At 41.3% G+C, this 16,083-nt stretch overlaps 2 protein-coding genes across 3 annotated transcripts; one reads left to right on the forward strand and one right to left on the reverse strand.

Annotated features, from left to right (window-relative positions):
- Window positions 1-2,806: 2,806 nt before the first annotated feature.
- LOC147201405 (S-adenosylhomocysteine hydrolase-like protein 1) lies at window positions 2,807-11,219 on the reverse strand. Of its 2 annotated transcripts, XM_086116971.1 has the most exons (17): window positions 10,752-11,219; window positions 9,001-9,112; window positions 8,705-8,848; window positions 8,006-8,106; window positions 7,692-7,794; window positions 6,951-7,045; window positions 6,768-6,874; window positions 6,552-6,668; window positions 5,720-5,783; window positions 5,541-5,629; window positions 5,320-5,390; window positions 5,142-5,236; window positions 4,928-5,026; window positions 4,510-4,578; window positions 3,590-3,668; window positions 3,241-3,361; window positions 2,807-3,080 (listed from the first exon to the last, which is right to left on the reverse strand). In XM_086116971.1, the coding sequence occupies exons 1-17, from the start codon at window positions 10,929-10,931 to the stop codon at window positions 3,074-3,076; spliced, it is 1,653 nt and encodes a 550-aa protein (XP_085973097.1). In that variant the 5' UTR covers window positions 10,932-11,219; the 3' UTR covers window positions 2,807-3,073. The 2 variants fall into 2 exon arrangements, with proteins under 2 accessions (XP_085973097.1, XP_085973098.1); XM_086116972.1 differs by lacking the exon at window positions 2,807-3,080 and having other exon boundaries at window positions 3,237-3,361.
- A 468-nt stretch (window positions 11,220-11,687) lies between these two features.
- On the forward strand, window positions 11,688-15,965 carry srsf3b (serine and arginine rich splicing factor 3b). The gene is made up of 6 exons (XM_086116979.1): window positions 11,688-11,856; window positions 12,556-12,766; window positions 12,857-12,997; window positions 14,930-14,968; window positions 15,242-15,328; window positions 15,423-15,965. Exons 2-6 carry the CDS (start codon window positions 12,564-12,566, stop codon window positions 15,448-15,450), a joined length of 498 nt encoding a protein of 165 aa, XP_085973105.1. The 5' UTR covers window positions 11,688-11,856; window positions 12,556-12,563; the 3' UTR covers window positions 15,451-15,965.
- Window positions 15,966-16,083: the final 118 nt, after the last annotated feature.

Consider the following 16,083-nt stretch of genomic DNA (forward strand, 5'->3'; position numbering starts at 1 on the left):
GGGGGTTCATCACAGAATTAGAGTTTCAAAACAGGGTTCAAAACCAGGATTTGCATTTCAAGAGTCAAGGTTTAGCAAGGGTTAATCTGTCCACCTCGGGTGTCTTTCTAGCCAGGGTTAGGAGTTAGAGTTCAGATTCAGAAAACATTACTGTTTCCTATGGGACATCAAAAGTTCCAAATCGTGACTTCCATGTCAGAGTTAGGGTTTGTAAGCACGGGTCAGAGTTTTAAATGTCACGTTTGAGGCCGAAGTTACTGTTTAATATCTGGGTTTGTGTGTCTGTTGCCGAGCAGCAACTGTAAAAGCGGTGGTGATTCTATTCTCCCTTTCTTCCATACATCCTAGGAAACAAGGATATACAGTATAGCAACGTGTATTCACACATCCATCGTTCTTTCCTTCCTTTCCTTGTTCTTTCCCACCTTCTTTTTGACGCCCCTGGCCCTCTTCTTTTCTCACTTCCTTAAATAAATCCGTTTAAAAAGTGTATGCCTTTGGACCACCCTTATTATTCACATCATTTATTGCTGATGTACAGTATATGACATGGAACAAGAGGAATAATCTTCCAAATCTTTAGTTACTTTTTGTGAAATGATGAACAATGAGACATTTGCTAGATTACCAGCAGTTTATTAAAGGGAACGGTGCACATGGGATTTGCCACTGCATACAGTGTACTGTTATGATTGCGTTTTAAAACTAGAGTAACTGTGCTCAAAACCTATGGTTAAAGCGAATAAATCATATCCATAACTCTGTCTCCACACAAATGACTGTTAAGTGTACAACTAAAAATCACAGTGGTGTGCATATATTATCTGGTTGACAACTATCATCTCCCCCCCAACACACATTCATATGTCCTGTTATTGTTATTTAACATCACACAACTTAAAATATAGCTGTTATTATTCATTAAAGCAACATGAATGGACAATAGAAGGTATTTTAAGTGCTATAAGGAAAATATCATGAAAAGTCCTGACCGTGAGTGATTACATGAAAAAAAAGACAAAAATTTAAGAGACACATACAAGGGTTGTACGATGGAGATCAAAATATGGTGTATTCACTTAAAATTACTGTAATGAATAAATGTGTAACAGCTCTCCACTGCTGCAGTTTTAAATCACTTTTGACAGAAGAAATCTGCATAGCAGAACAACCATGTTTAGCATCAGCAATACTTGCGAAAACACACACATGTACTGCAGGTACAAACTGTACTAAGTGAGTCACAAGGCACTGTCAGCTGTGCAGTAACCATGGTTACGGCACCCAGCTTCCTGACAATTACATCCTCATAAATAAGCTACCTTTGGTTGAAATGCGCTTGAAATTACAAGTGCAAATGTGACACAGTAGCTCACACAAAGCTATTTTCAATAAAATCCTGTAGATTCAAAGAAAAACTTCAATTTCCTCATAACTTCAATGCAGGAATATGTTAAGGATCTGTTAAAAGGTTCTGAAATTGAAGGCCAAATAAGTAGATTTCAACATTTGGGACAGGAATGAGGTGGCAAAGCTCAAATACATGTTGGAATATAAAGCAAGACTCTCATAACGAAATCATTCAACACGGTCTTTAAAGTTTAAATCACAAGAGCAAGTAGATAAATAATAGTATAATAAGTGCAATAACAAGCCTCACAAACAGTAGCACGTTGAACTGAAAAATGTGAGTGGTGAAAAATAAAAAAGCAGAGAACACAGTGTACCGCTCACGATAACATAAGGTGACAAAGCTTGTCAGTGTTTCAAATGTCTATTAAAAATTCTGTGAGGAAACGGAGGAATAGAACATGTTACCTCAATCGAAAGACGAATCTAACACATTTTATGTACAGTATGTGTGTTGTGTTTTGATAAATGCCACGGAGATGAGCGGATGGCGGCTGTGTATACAGTAAAAACATTGTTCTACACTTTGCAGAGCATGCAGTGTGTGACTCACATGTTGTAGATACAATAGAATATACATCAGTATGGATTCACAGCAGGATGACTTAATTTCATCAATTGTAGACATTTCTGAATCTGACTACCCTAATGTGCACGCACCATCTAATCATTCGTCTTCCAAAACAAATCAAGGTCTTCTCGGATTATGAAGCCTAAATTTTGTTTATTCACATGTGGTGATAGTTCAGAGACTTGACTATTGAGGGGTAAGAATATTTCCTCTCTAGCTTATTATTGGAATGTATTCAGTCAGCAGGGCCACTTTAGTAACCTAACTTGGGGTTTTTTTCACCCGCGGGACGGTACCAAGTGCCAATGCATTTCCGACAACATCTTAAATGTGATGGCTCATTCATAAGCACAAGCGCCACAAGAGACTAACAAGATGTAGCACACGCAGCAACAAGTTGAATTATTGAAAAATGTTCACGAACCAAAACTTTAGTTTTGGTCCTCCTATCTATGGCTCTTTATTCTTAAAATTAGGCAAAATTAGACATGCCAGTGAAGGTTGCCATCCGTCTCACACATGGAGGTGATGACCAATGAAAGGTATCAGTCAGGTCAAATGTCTTTCCTTGCACAAGGAAAGATCAACTTCACATCCCAGAGAGTTATTGACTTAATTTCTTTTTGTCGCACAAACTGAAGAGGTACTTTTTTTATATATCTGCAACTCTTCCATTGCAGTTATTTGCCACAGCAGTCTGAAACAGTAAGATTAATGCATAATATTACTGTATCTGGTTGATACGGATACACCATAATCTCTCAATATATTTGTGTATTAATGTGGACTACCACAATCATTTCTGTGAAATAAAAGTAGATGAGATAAGATAAGAAAACCTTTATTAGTCTCGCAATGGAGAAATTCCCAATTCACAGCAGCAAAGTTATGAAAGGAAGAAGTAGAACAACAAAATATAGGAGCTGCTGGAAAGGCAGCCACTCTCGCGGCACCATTTTGAAGTCAAAATAACAAAAATAACACTACTAATATGTCTTCATGTGTAGACTACAAAATAGGAGATACACCAACAGGTCTTGTGTCTTGGCGGTCATCAACACGTGGGTATGTTGAGGTGTAGCTTTTTGCAGGCTAATACCTGTGTGGACGAAACGACACATTCAGTTGGGGGAAAAAAAAACCCTGATCGATAAATGTAATATTAGTATTCGTACATTTGAGCAACTGATTCCAAGATGTGAAGCAATTTCCAAAACAAATTTATTTTGCCTTAATGGTTTTGGCTAATGAACAATTACCTGTAGTAGTTGGGTTTGAAAGGACCGTTCTTATTCAGGCCCAAATATTTTGCCTGCTCATCGCTGAGCTCGGTCAGGTGGGCGTCAAAGGTGGCAAGATGTAGGCTGGCCACGTATTCGTCTGGAGGAGAGATTTTGAAAGATCGTCACAAAAATACAAAGATGACTACATGTGATCGTTCAAACTATCTTCATCATTTCAGAAATAAACACGCACGGTGCAATAGAGAAAGATATAAAATGGTATTATTTAAAAGTACAAGCAGAGCACTGCAAATAATTTTGGAAAATTGTGAAATATTATAAATCATCGTACAGTTCTACACGTACATACTGTAATCATCCTTACCCATTTTCTTAGGAAGCAGGTAAACATCTTGCTTGTATCGTCCCTCTGGAGCATTGTACAACTCTATGAGGGCCAGGGCCTGAAAAAAGTAATGTCTTGTGTTTGTTAAATGTTACAAAAAAACATTTGCTTCCTTCTTTAATGTTAGTGTCAATTACATATTCAGGGTCAGAGCTTGTAGTTTTATAAAACAAACAGAGTGCGATGTGCACACTAGCGGTTGAACGACTTCCGATTTGTTTTTGTCGTCGACACGAAGGTGACGGTAGTTGGGTCGACATGAACGATATCATTGATATTTTTTCAGTTGTCAAACCCATAATCCACACAACTGTTTACCTCGGACTTACAAATGCAAGCTCACCCTTTCACTGCCTTGCAGACAGTCGTAACTTTTAGAACTAACTCCATTTCATGTAACTTAACCGGCTACAATTACTATAAAAAAACAAACAAACAAACAAAAAAAGCTAAGAAAATCAAAGGCAAAAGGAATGCTTTGTGAAAGCCGCTACCAGAATTCTATACGTTCCGAATGTACAGTATGTGAGGCAATGAAGGTATTCGATTATAATTTGTTTTTAAATCAGTGAGTCGAGGGTGGAGTGACTGGCAAGAGGGAAAACAAGCTTGATGACGAAGGCTTGAGTGAATCACTTGCTGGATTTTTTTTTTTTGGGTCAAATATTTGCATACACTTGAAACACTGCTGCTTGTTTGATGCTCGGATCCACCACCTGTTGCTTTCAGCAAGGCATCTGTGTTTTAAGTGCCTAAACACATGAATTGCGATTAATCAACTTGCCGTGCTAACCCTTACTGCAGATTGGTAAAGTTGACAGTTCAACCCCTCGTGCATACACACTTTGCACTTGATTGTTGCTGTGTATCACATATTGGCTTTAAAGCAATGTTGTTACCTGAGTGGTGGCGGTGATGGACAGGACAAAAGTAGGAACAGTGGAGCAGCTGAGATTGAGGAGGCGTCCCTAAAATTGTAACAGTGTTTAAAATTTGTGTTAGCTACAAGGGCGCGTACGTTCTAGTATAGTGAACCCTCGCTATAACGCGGTTCACCTTTCACGGCTTCTGAATTGCAAAGGGATGATATACCAAAGCCAACAGTCTCTCCGCCTCGTCTCTGTACAGCACGGGTGCCCAACAATTTTTGACCGAAGATTTGTATTGTACTGTATAAAAATTGTGGAAAATTCAAGGTGACTACTTCACGGATTTCATCTATTAGAGGTTATTTTTGGAACGCAAGGCCCACAATAAACGAGGGTTCACGGAACACTATGTATAAATAAGAGCAATCGATTGCATATGTCCACTCACTTCAGCCAGCAGAATGACTCTCTTGCCATCAGGCCAAATGACGTGATCGACCTGCGAACGCACCCGCTCCCATGTCAGCTCAGGGGTGCGAAGGCTTGCCTGGAGGAGTTCCCGTCACATGAACACATGCTTTGTTGTGTCTGACATCTCAAGTAAATATCGACTTAGAATGACCCTTTGAATACTCCGTTTTTAAAATAGGTAGTGTATTTACCACATCAATCTCAGTGTTGGAGTGCCCCATGTTGCACACAATGGAGCCGTTTTTCATGCGGTCCAGCTGGTCCCTGGTCACCACGTTCTTATTTCCTGCGGGAAAGTCCACCAAGTGTGAGCGTGCATGGTCGACGTAGCTCAAAGCCTCAGTGAGAGCGGGTGTTGAGTGGAGTTACCAGTGCATGTGATGGTGATGTCAACATGGCGAATGACCTCATTCAGCTTGACTACTCTGAATCCATCCATACTGCTCACACGCAATAGAAAGACGGTGCGCCAGCACAATAACAAATGCACTTATGATTTAACCAATACGCATAGTTTGGGTAAACTTGACAAAATTTTTGATTTTCTTTTCCATTAAGTTTTAACCTAGGTATAGTTCTGTTTTGCTCACCAAGCTTGAAGGGCACAAATAGGATCGATCTCTGTAATGTAGACAATAGCCCCGAGAGCTTTCAGTGCAGCACAACAGCCTTTTCCAACCTACAAAAGGACAAAATCGTCAATTGTACACAGTACTATGAAGATACATTGGCGTGGGGATATTAAATGATAACAAATGAAGTATCTCACCTCACCGTAGCCACATACAACCACCTGCTTGCCTCCAAACATGACATCTGTGGTTCGCTTCAAGCTTCAAGACAAGAGAGGCAGATAATTAGCAGATTGTGTGGAGGTGGGAAACGGCCTGTCGCTGAATCTAAATCAGCTGAGTCAGCATTGCACTGAACAGTCAGTCTTGTTGCACTGAATCTACCACACAATAAATTTCAGTCCTCCACCAAAGAGGTAAAAGGTTTTTTTTAAATTACCATTAAATTTAATTGTAATAGAACTGCTTGTCTATTCTCTTAACAGTGTGGATTGTCACTAATCTCATGAAATGTTAAATTAACTGGATGACATTTTCATAATCATTTTGTGATATTATTAAGCTTTTAAATAGACATTAATCTAAATAACACAACTGCGGCAAACAAAAGCAGATGGTACAAATGAAATCGGAGCTAAATTAAGATTGTTCTGCTTTCGCAGAGGCCTGCACTCTGCTGAGAGCCATTTGAGTTAATTTGGTGATGGAAAACTTGCTGAAGTCTATCTGGCCGATTATTAATCAGAGGGATGCAATAAATTGCGAGGGAGTTTGCACTAGGACAGTTGAAAGCATTCACCCATTACATACAGAGCCGTAGAGACATTGTGCAAGAGTACTGATCACTGAACTATTGACAGATGGCCTTGGTGAAAACGAATAGAGCTATTATACTTTGGATCGCGGGCACATCTGCAGAGCTGCCAAACAAACATCGCGTACAATTGTTTGGACATGACAATCTCGATCAGCCCACAAGAACTGTCATATCAGACTGCCCACAAGAACTGGCATATCACACTCACTCACCCGTCCAAGATAGACTCTCTGCAGCAATAAAGGTTGTCAAACTTCTGCTTGGTCACAGAATCATTTACGTTCATGGCTGGCACGCACAGTTTCCCCGCTTTGGAGAGCTGATACAGCCTAGAAGAGAAAGAGGAGACGCACTCTGTTGGCTTCACATTGGACAGTCCTGCTGTGTTTGAATAGTGCGGTTGTGTATTTATGTTAGCAACGGATAACCTGTGAACCCCAGTGACGCTCTCCTCGACTATGCCCCGGATCTTCTTGAATACATTTGGGTATTTCTTGTACATCCAGTGTGTCAGGTCCCCTCCATCATCTAGGATCTAGCAGGACACAACATTTGTTACTCAATTGAACAATTTAAAGTTTCTGCTCTAGCCTCCAATGTTATTTTAATACCATGTTAGGCTGCCATCCCTCAGTGTTGACACAGCGATCAATACACCACCAGAAATCATCCTCAGACTCCCCTTTCCAGGCGAACACAGCCACACCTGAAATGTATCAAATGGGTGATATCCATGTTTCCAATGTTGACAACCCACTGAATGGATTTAAAAATGTTCATTAACATAGCACTAGCCTAGCATTCTACATGACTGCATTTCTGAAACTGCCATTAATTAGGACAGCAATGGTCAGCAAAGGGTTTTTGCTATGTACAGTATCTACTGTATCTGAAATTTCAGACAATCCACTTCCTGTTTTGAATGTTTTTATTTTCTTTTTGAAAAATACACAGTGCACTACAGCAGCAATTCCCCAAACAGCAGGTCCATCCCTATACTTGTTGAGTCACATGTCCTCAGCCTGGGTTGCTGTAGTAAGCCATTAACACACCACAGCACAAATGATCTATCCCGAAATAAATTACTGGTACATGCTTTGAACACCACATAGCAACCACCTGACCTGATTGTGCTTAATGTTTTCATTAAGATCCCTGCTTCCCATCACAGGATCGTAAATTGAAACAAATCTTTTGTGAATTAAAAAAAAAAAAAGAAGTCGACAAAAAACGCTTTCTATCCACAAAGTAGGAACGTGGGACACTGGCTTTTTTTGTACATTATCCAAACCAGAGTATTTATGGGGCCACGGCAGTGACCTTTAATGTGCTTAATTTGCTCTTGTGTTTACCTATCTCTGACAGAGCAGCGGCCACTTCATTTTGTGTGGAGTAAATGTTGCAGGCAGTCCAGCGGCATTGGGCCCCAAGAGCCACCAGAGTCTCAATCAGCACCTGAAACCACAAACAAGAGTCTCGTGATCCAAGAAGATAATGACATTTACTGCTCTTATTTTAACACAGAAGCATACCACAACCTGCACTCAATATCTGGCGCTGTCAACAAACACAATAATGGATTAACTAAGATTAAAATTGAGCAGAGTTCCTATTTTGATTAATGAGTGGGCTCAAACTGAAGCTCAAGGTAAGAGAAATATCTTACTGCAGTTTGTGCAGTGATGTGAGTGCAGCCCACAATTTTGGCACCTGCCAATGGTTTCTCACTCTGTGCTCTCTTCCTTAGAGCGATCAGTGCTGACATGTCTGTGAACAGAACGTTAAGAGAGATGAGTGGGAGAGAGTCGTAGGCAGATGCACAACAAAGGAGCGTGGTGGACGGCAATCACAGGCTTAGTCGCACTGAAACTTGCCAAAGACAGGGGCCTATTCTCATGTTGGAAAAGCAGTGATGTATCGACATGTTGGAACATTTTGACCTGAGGTATGTGCTTCCAAGCCGCAAATATTTTCACCTTGCCTCGCCGGCAACAAATGGAGAAAAGAGCAGGAGAGCTTGAAATTCCCAAAAGAAAGAGAGGGAGGAGTAATTGCATTATTTTTATGCCTTGTCCCTATATATTGAGATTGCAAATTATTTTGTGGATGCCCAAGTTATGGCTCACGGGTCCCTGTGGATCCCCAAATCGCAGTTTGAGAACCAGTAGTCAATATCACTGCTAGACACCACAACAATAAAAATATTGTTACATGATTACCTCTTGACAGTGTCGGTCACTGAGCATTGTCGTTTGGGCAAAGACAGATCAATGAATCCAGGAAGACTTTTAAATGTTGCCAACAAAAGACCAAATAGCCAGTATTTAATTAAATGACATGCTAATATGTGTCCCACGTGTCCTACCTTGTTCAGCAATCTCAATCTCACGTCTCCCAAACTCGGCTTGTTTAATGTTCTTGACGCAGAAGTCACTGCTGCCTTTGGAGTTGACCTGTGTTTTGTCTCGAGGTGAAGTTTCGTCATCTGAGCTGTCTGTGTAGGATGCAGCTGGCAAGTACAACAAAGATTTAAAGAGAGGACAGATGTCGTCGAGTTGAAAGAAAACGCAGAGCTGCGAGTGAATATCCCACCAAAAGGACATTACTGTTTGGTTTGACAGTAAAAGTAGGTGAGGGGGGAGGACTGGAACAGGTTCTTACCTGAGCTGTAGCTATCGGTGGACGACTGAGAGATGGAGCGGGAGAGGGAACGACGGCCTGCTTTGGTGGGGAACCGGCTGAACTCCTGCTTGTCCTCCACAAACTGGATTTGCTGGAAAGTCATACACAATACATCTCAATTCATATAGCACTTTTACAAACTGATGCATGAAAATAGTGAAATGGCATGTAAACAGCAATCTGATTGTTCCAAGCATCAGCGATTCAAGGATCATGCACTGACAGAAGATATCAATGTTCATTGAGTCCACTACTAAATGTTTTATCCGTTGTGCGAGTGTCGAGTACAGCACCGCAGATGGGCCCGCTTAATGATAAATGACCTCTCCGCAACTCAGCAGACACTGGAACACTCTCACCATGAAGCAACATGCTGGGCTTTCAACCGTGATCCATCTTTGGTTTCTTGGAACTAACACGAAACTCTCTGCATGCCAGTTGAAATAACATGCTGTAGCAACAACGAACAATAAGGAGTGGTTTCTAAGAAATGCATCTGAAAAGACACAGACATACTTCACCATGCATTGCCTCGCACAGTCTCAAAACAATACTGAATCCAGGGGTTTGTTAACATCGGAACAAGCTGTATTACAAAGTACTTTGAAGTTACCCCTTTGAAACGCTGAGGATCATAACTTTATCTGTGACACGGCATGGAAATAGGGGAAGGAACATTCAGACTGGTTCTCGCATCCCGCTATCGCATTAGAATGATTTGGTTGAATCAAAAATAATTGTTTTCAAATTTAGTCAAATGGCAATCTCAAATTGAAATACAACTTCATTATTGGCGATCAAAAAAAGAACGCAAAAACATATGATCCAGGATCACATTTGAGTCACTGTCAAAAAGGAAAGAGGATGTGAAAGTATAACTCCAAAACAAGGTTGCCGGGTTAAAGATTGGACAGGGATGTGAGCCGAGTTAAACTGTATTTTTACCCACCAATTCACCTGGTCTTCTTTTGTACACTACAGCTTCAACTACATATACTTGAAATTTTAAAGGCTTTGCAACATTTCAAAGAGTGACTTCGTCCTTATTCTTTGATGATTGCAGCAAAAAAAACAAAAAAAATCGGCACTGTGTTCTCTTAATATTTGGCCTACACGCATGCATCGAATAAAATGGCTTACAGGGTTTTCAACTTCAATGCGAGCATTGATTGTCTGGCATCCATGTGCACAAGCCACTCCTCTTGTACCAACTTTAAAAAGGTGGTATGGGTTTATCTGCCCTTATTTTTGCTCAGTGCAATGTCAGACAAACTGTCTCCATGGTGAGTGACCTTGTTTGGGTCACAGGAAACCATAGTGTGAAAAGTCTGACAGCCAAGAAGACAAAGCCGAGGGATGGATTGGCATTGCAAGAAATTAAAAGACATTTTGCTCAGTTCCCATGCTGTAATGTATCTTAGGTTAAAAAAATCACTTCAACTTAAACAACAGGATGGAGGAAATACACACTCTAAAAATTTATTGTAATTTTACAAAATGCCATTTAAAAATAATCCTACTGAAAATGTTATTATCTTATCTTTATATATATTGTTTAAAGTGAAATAGAAGCTAGTTGCAAGGCTTAGTTAAAGGGACAGAAATCCAGTTGACACAGTTTAGCTTACCTGGGTGTTACACGCTCATTAAACGATTATTGCCTGAAATAGGTTGCAAAATACAGCAATGACAATCCTCGGTGTGTTTCGAACTTGAGACGGCGTGTTTACCTTTTTAACCGGCTTGTGAGTGGGCACCGCGCTGAAGGCGGACGACAGTTCTTCCATGTTCATTTCGGTGTTCTTGCTCACCGTCATGACAGAATATTTCTCGGCCACATTTTCGCTTTCTTTCACCTCTTTGCTCGCCTGCTTCACATCCAGCTTCACCTCCACGGTCGTCTCTGACATCGTTGGCGGGGGTTTGCCAGTCGTTACCAGGACAAGAACGAAAGCCTTGCTTAAGTCTTCGTCTTCTCTACTTGTCAACGTCAGACACAAATGGCATCGATGTCCTGGCAAATGCTGGCGAGCTACGCGGCACCAACGAGGGGAAAAGGAATTCTCAAATGACGCAATGTAAAGTACAGACTTTTTTTTTTTTTGGCGTGGTGAGTGTTCGCTGGTATGCTGTTAGCCCAAGTGAGGTCGTGTTGATCGCTGGACTGGTTCAACTGTCACCTGCTACCCCAGCTGAGTGAGTTTGTGGGTGGCGGCTAACGGACTGAGGGGGGCGTTTCCCTCGACAAGAAGAGTTCAATGTAACAGTAAGAATGCGGGAATCTTGGAACTCTCCATATTTCCGTATTTTCTACGTTTATGGGAGATTCCAATTAGCGAATGTTCAAGACGGCAACATAATTACAAGTTCTAGCTGCAGGCGGAGTACACCCTGAAACGGTTGCCAGCCACCAATTGCAGGGCAATACCATACCATGCATAGACAAACCATTCGCGCTCCACACAGGAAGGCCGGGGCCGGATTCGAACCGCTGACCTCTGCACTGTGAGGCGGGGGTGCAAACCAGTCACTCACCGCCCCAAAATTGCTGATGGCAGTATTAAAAGTATTAAAAATGCCCGATGTGAATGCATCGGGCATGCATGTGACTTTTACGTTGTTAATCGAATAATATGAAAATTACCCAGTTTCGTTTTTTTCCGAGCGGGGAGGGGGCTAAAATTGCCCCGCCTTCCCAGGACAAGCTGGCTTTTCGAACGAGCTCAGACGCCATTTTCCATCGACAGCGGAAAAGGACATCACGTTCGAACAACGCCCCGGTCAAATCACACTCCTAATTAACACCGATAAAGTAGGGTTCTATTGGATCGTCATGTAAGTAACATCATAGTCTTGCATTATTGTTCTGGATAATAATTTGAAATAAATATGTGATCCTTTGTTTATTTCTGCGACTCAAGTCTGAGGCCTTGAAACAGGTGACGGCCATTTTAGCTGTCTCGTGCTAGCCGTTAGTCTCGAAGGGACGAAACAATGCCGTTTCTAGCGAATTATATACTTTATTTGGCTGCTGTGGGGCAATAACAAGCGCTTTTTATGGTTAGTTGATATGTTACCGGTGGATGTATTGCTTCCCGTGAGACACTAGGAATAGCGGCCTTTCAAGCTAAGGCTAGCAAACCAGCTAATCGAAAATTGGCCCGGGCCCACCCCGACCGCCTTTCTTCTACACAATTGCATGTAAGGAATAATAGGCGTTTGCGTCTTGGTTTGTAATATGAATATACGTTTCGAATTAACATAGCCAATGCTAAACGTTAGTGCATCATCCAAACGATCTTTTGTTGTTTTTAGTTGCAAATAATAGCGTTTTTGCATTTCCTGCTGAGACTAATATGTCGTATCTATAATGTGCATAAGATCTATGTCATAGAGATTATGCACACTCATATATTCTATGAGATCAGATAAACCTAAAAGGGATGTGCAAACATGATACTATAGCCTGTAAATTAAACACGAACGTAACTGTAGCCGTGCCGTTTTTAACGACTTTTTTTTAACCATTTACAGATCCAGTCATGCACCGCGAATGCCCCCTTGACTGCAAGGTCTATGTTGGAAATCTGGGCAACAATGGCAACAAGACAGAGTTAGAAAGGTCATTTAGTTACTATGGGCCTCTCCGCAGTGTGTGGGTGGCCAGGAACCCCCCAGGCTTTGCCTTTGTAGAATTTGAAGACCCCAGAGATGCTACTGATGCAGTGCGAGAGCTTGATGGGAGGTAGGAGGCGAGCACAGCTAAACATGACATACAAGTAACGTAACGTTATGGCTACTAATTGTCACATTTTATGCCTTCTGTTTTGTATAGAACATTGTGTGGTTGCCGTGTACGAGTGGAGCTGTCCAATGGGGAGAAACGCAGTCGCACCCGTGGTGCCCCGCCATCGTGGAGCAGGCGCCCCCGAGACCGGGATGATTACAGGCGGCGTAGTCCACCAGCAAGGCGAAGGTAACCTACAAGATGTTTTTGGCATTGGTCGACCATAGCCTGCATTTGTAATGTAATCCCAGCAATTGCTGCTGCTGTCTCTTTCATTCACGGGATACTTTACAAATTGGGGGCTAGTGTTGTCTTTTTATGCTTTTCTTAGGTTTTTCTATGTGTAAGGCTCATGTTATCACTGCCATTGACGGTGTCATTTTACAGGGACAATTAAATATAATATGAGTTAATGTTTGATTAAAATAGAACCTCCGGTTACATTTTGTAGTCCCTGCTAAGTGATTAAACTACATACTATGTTTGGTACTTCCGTCCCATATCAACCAACCTTAGGGAGCACGAACCATGCTAATTTTTAAGGCTTAAGATGGAGAAGGTAAAATACATTTTATTCGAGAATAACTTGTCTAAAGCGAGAGCATTGTGAAATAAATGGATATACTAACTAACCCTCACTTTTATTTTTATTGAAGGCACTTGCTAAAGTGATTATGGGTTCTTTCTTTCTTTCAATAATGTTTCTCTTATTAAAGCGACAATACTTAAAACTTTCTTTGGCTTACCAGTGTGCCTTATTGAACAGCTGTAGTTGTTGAATAAACAACATTGTGGAATTTTTTTTCTTTCTAATAACTATTAGTTTTACTTGAAGTTAATCAGTAAACACTTTGCGGGGACTGCAGTCAATAGCAGTATTCAAGTTTAAATATAGATTGTACGCCTTAAGCACCAAGTGCGCAACTAAGACAAAAGTTAAACTGGGAGGGGGTTAGCGTGCCAAATGTGATGCTTTTCCTTTTTGTTTGAGGATGCTTTTTATTTTTCATATATATTAATAAGAATGAAACCCGTTGCAGAGCCACCACCATGCCTCTTCTCACCACCCTCAGAGTCAATCAACTAGTCCTCTTTCAGCATCATGTGACTGCTGACCATCGTGCCTCAATCAGCTTGACTGGTGCTGTCACATGACCCAGGCATGGCCAGTCGTCAGGTTGCACCAGGCCATTGGTTCCTCATCATGCTCTTCTCAACCACCTCCTCCTTCAACCTTAACCCAAACAGCAGCGGCCCACCTCACATTCCAATCAGCGTATCGCGTTTCCAAATGTCGACAACCTACCAGCAGCAGCCTTCGGCTAACCAATTAAAGCAGGGAAAAAGCCGCAGCCAGCTCCCACCTGCCTGCCGCCTTATCACCTCGCAGCATCTGGCCAGGTCTATTCTGCCAATTCTTCCTACCCGGCCGACAGTCTGCCTCCTTTTCGTCATATCTAGCTTGTTGAAAACCAAAAATACTAGTAAGTTTTCCTGCTTCATTCAGTACACTGATAACAGTTGTAAAAGTGAAGAGACAGCTGGTTTACCAAGGTTGTTCCTTTTTTTTTTTTTTTTTTTTTTGGGTAAACATTTACATAAGTGTCATTTTGTCCTCACCCATTACTGTAATTCCTTGTTTCCAAAGGTGAAGGGCCCACCATCAAATGTCTGGAATTTAGAAACTATGCTATAAAGGGGTTACAGCATAGTTATCAGCAGATTTATACCTAAAACCTGTTTACTTGGCTACTCCTTACTATTTCCAAATGTTCTCGTGGTGTACATACAGTAGACCAGTTAGATGTTAATCCTTCAAAATTGGCAGTCCACGGTGCAGCGTCCCATCTTCACAAGGGGAGCAGTTGGTGTTAGTTGGCTCATCTTGAGGTTTTGGCTTCATATAACTAACGTAGTTGTGGAATGGACCTTCTACTGTGGGTTAGGTGAAACCTGAAGAGTCTATTGACATACGGCCCAATACTAGTGGTTTATGAGAGCATATATTTAGTGCATTTCTGGTGGGGGGTGGCACAGACTAACAAGTTTTATATGTAAGGGTCTGGCGATGACATCTGCGTCAGTTCAAGTTGTTAACGTTTTCACATTTTCTCCACACAGATCTCCACGCAGGCGGAGCTTTAGTCGCAGTCGCAGCAGGTATGTCATTTTTTGACAGTCATTCACGCTCAGGCTTTTTTCCTTGACAATGGCCCCGTGTTTTTGTTGCTCCATTAAAAAAAAAAAGTGTATTGCATGTGGAATCTCAAAACCGGATACAAGGTTCTGGTTTTTGCATTTTAGCAAGCTGCGTGGTGTGCAGCAAAAAGTCTGAAACTAACGTATCCTCTTGAAATCTCGTCTTGCCCCCCATGTTGCTTGTTGTAACTTGCATGGTGTTTGTAGAATTAACGGTATGTTTCTTTTACGCAGGTCTTTCTCAAGAGACAGGAGGAGGGAGCGTTCCCTCTCTCGGGACAGGAACCACAAGACTTCAAGGTCCTTCTCTCGTTCAAGGAGGTACATAGCCTATAGTTCTTTGGCTGGATAAATGCAACAGGATTTTCAGTGCGTCCTTGACTGAATTTCAAATTTCATGCTTTTCTTTTTCCAGTCGTTCCAGGTCAAATGACAGAAAGTAGAAGAACAGGATGAGAGAGGATGAAGACGGTTCTACTTTGTTTTCAAATGATGAACTTTGGTTTTGGTTTTTTTAATCTGTCACGACTTTTAGTCTCACTGATTTTGTTAGTCATTTTACATACATTGGGTGTGCACAGGTGTGAGGTCTCATAAAAGCCCTCCAAGTGCACCACCCAGCATTCCACCAATTATCACTCAATAACTAGTTATTTTCCCCTTCTTTTTATAAATGGATGTGTAGTTTGACCCATAGTGAGTTTATTTTCATTGTGTCTATTGGATTACGAAGGAACAAACGTGATGCATTATAAATAACTTCCTCTGTGTGAATTGGAAGGTAAACTGATGTTCATGCTACTTCCTTACAAAATGGCGACCGACGGTTTCCGTCCATCTGTGGGTGTGTGATTTACAAGGATGGAACTTATCTGGAAACCTCAATCATTTTTTCCATTTTCTGTACTTTGATACTATGTGAAATTGTCTCGCAATTAAAAATATTGGTTTCAAACAAGTTTACACTGCTTTTTCCTCTTTGCTTAGTTAAGATCCAACCATCAAATCTTTCTTCCTCAAATAGAAGTCATCCCTCCCTCAAAAAAAAAGTCACTTTCTCCAATCAGGAAAATCTC

This window comes from Hippocampus guttulatus, chromosome 8 (genome assembly GCF_054856545.1).
Source record: "Hippocampus guttulatus isolate MCC_2025c chromosome 8, RoL_Hgut_1.0, whole genome shotgun sequence".
Taxonomy (NCBI): Eukaryota; Metazoa; Chordata; class Actinopteri; order Syngnathiformes; family Syngnathidae; genus Hippocampus; species Hippocampus guttulatus.

What these genes read in the sequence shown, in the direction of transcription:
- srsf3b (XM_086116979.1), top strand. Translation starts at nt 12,564, where the DNA reads ATGCACCGCGAATGCCCCCTTGACTGCAAGGTCTATGTTGGAAATCTG. An exon ending in GTGCGAGAGCTTGATGGGAG is followed by an intron (nt 12,767 to 12,856) that starts GTAGGAGGCGAG and finishes TGTTTTGTATAG; the next exon opens with AACATTGTGTGGTTGCCGTG. An exon ending in TCCTTCTCTCGTTCAAGGAG is followed by an intron (nt 15,329 to 15,422) that starts GTACATAGCCTA and finishes TTCTTTTTCCAG; the next exon opens with TCGTTCCAGGTCAAATGACA.
- LOC147201405 (XM_086116971.1), bottom strand. Translation starts at nt 10,931, where the DNA reads ATGTCAGAGACGACCGTGGAGGTGAAGCTGGATGTGAAGCAGGCGAGC. An exon ending in ACATCACTGCACAAACTGCA is followed by an intron (nt 7,795 to 8,005) that starts GTAAGATATTTC and finishes TTGTGGTTTCAG; the next exon opens with GTGCTGATTGAGACTCTGGT. An exon ending in AGGGATGGCAGCCTAACATG is followed by an intron (nt 6,875 to 6,950) that starts GTATTAAAATAA and finishes GTGTCCTGCTAG; the next exon opens with ATCCTAGATGATGGAGGGGA.